This window comes from Acanthisitta chloris, unplaced genomic scaffold (assembly GCF_000695815.1).
Source record: "Acanthisitta chloris isolate BGI_N310 unplaced genomic scaffold, ASM69581v1 scaffold14666, whole genome shotgun sequence".
NCBI lineage: Eukaryota > Metazoa > Chordata > Aves > Passeriformes > Acanthisittidae > Acanthisitta > Acanthisitta chloris.
Window position 1 is genome coordinate 9,630 of NW_008677709.1, and position 1,450 is coordinate 11,079.

General features: G+C 62.8%; 1 protein-coding gene across 1 annotated transcript; it reads left to right on the forward strand.

Moving 5' to 3' along the window:
- The first annotated feature begins 210 nt into the window (after positions 1-210).
- PPP1R27 (protein phosphatase 1, regulatory subunit 27) lies at positions 211-1,401 on the forward strand. Its single transcript, XM_009076623.1, has 2 exons — positions 211-406; positions 1,247-1,401. Exons 1-2 carry the CDS (start codon positions 211-213, stop codon positions 1,399-1,401), a joined length of 351 nt encoding a protein of 116 aa, XP_009074871.1.
- The last annotated feature ends 49 nt before the right edge of the window (positions 1,402-1,450 follow it).

Below are 1,450 nucleotides of genomic sequence, written 5' to 3' on the forward strand. Positions count from 1 at the left end.
GCAGCTCAGGAGCATAGGAGAGTGACAAGGGGGGACAGAGCTGCGGGGGACACGAACACGGAGTCCGTGTCTGGGGCACAGAGGGAGTACAGCAGTGCCAGTGCGAGCACAGGTCCACAGTGAGGAGATCCAGGCAGAAGAGGAGTCAGCAGGGCAGTGAGGGGCTGTGCTGAGCACCCCATGCCACTGTGCCTGAAGACTGCTCTGGGCATGAGGGACTATTGCCCCGTGCCGCGGTCCCGGTACAGCCGGTACGGCCGGTATGTCCCAGGCCTGAGGGCCTCACGCACCGTGCACTTCCCCAACGACGTCGTCTTCCAGGACCACATCAAGCAGGGGGACCTGGAGCAGGTGGGCAGGTTCATCCGAGCCAGGAAGGTGACGCTGGACACCATCTACCCCTCTGGTGAGTGCTGCCGGGGTGGGCAGGGCTGGGATGGTGGGGCCGGGGCTGCCTCCGCAGGGCTGGGCACAGACTGGTCCCTCCTGGGGAGGAGCAGTGCCCGAAAGCCCTGACAGCACAGTCAGCACACACTGCAGAGAGGGTCAGCTCGGCCCCCAGGCCCCTCCAAGGCAGGATGGACACCTGCAGTGTGGTGGGACCTAAGAGCAGCAGTGAGCACTACTGGCCCCGTGGCTACTGTCTCCAGCCCAGCCTGGGGAAGAGTAAGGAGAGGCTGTTCCTGGCTCTGCCCATTTCTCACAGACACTGCTCCCTCTTGCATGTCTGGCTCCAGGAACACCAGGAAGGCTTTGTGCTCTGTTTGCACCCAACCTCACCAGCAACTGTTCATGGAATGCCTTGATCCGTGGGGGCTGGTGCAGAGCCCAGATCTGTCCTTTTCTTGTGCTTGGCTTCAGCTTCTGCTGTCACATGGCCACAGAGACAGGGGCTCAAATGACCTTAGGCTTCCTCCTGTCCACACTGTTCTTCATTAGTGAGGAGCTCCCAAAATGTGGCCAAGAGCAGGACCAGAGACTTCTCCATGTCCCTGCATGAGTCCTGGCTGGGACTCGGGGCAGCTGCTCCTCCCTCCCATGTCCTGCCTGGCTGTGGGTGCTGCACCATCCCAGACAGGGTGTTTGTGCTGCTGAAGGGGTGCAGGAATCCATGGCAGCTCCTCTGAGTCCTCAGTCTTGGTGTCTCCCTGAGGAGGGCTCCTGACACCCCTTTTCTTGCACAGCCTACACAGTGAGCTCAGCACGGAGACCCCGGGCCGGGCTCACCTCCCTGCTCACCCTGCAGGCATGGCAGCCCTGCACGAGGCTGTGCTGACCGGAAACCTGGACTGCGTCAAGCTGCTGGTGAAACACGGCGCCGACATCCACCAGAGGGACGAGAACGGGTGGACACCACTGCACATGGCCTGCAGCGACGGCTACGCTGACATCGCCAGGTGAGGGGCCGAGCGACCCCCGAGCACTGGCAGTGCCGGGCGGGAGCGGCTCC

Coding starts and splice junctions, on each gene's coding strand:
- PPP1R27 (XM_009076623.1), top strand. CDS start 211: ATGAGGGACTATTGCCCCGTGCCGCGGTCCCGGTACAGCCGGTACGGC. Junction 407..1,246: donor GGACACCATCTACCCCTCTG/GTGAGTGCTGCC, acceptor CTCACCCTGCAG/GCATGGCAGCCCTGCACGAG.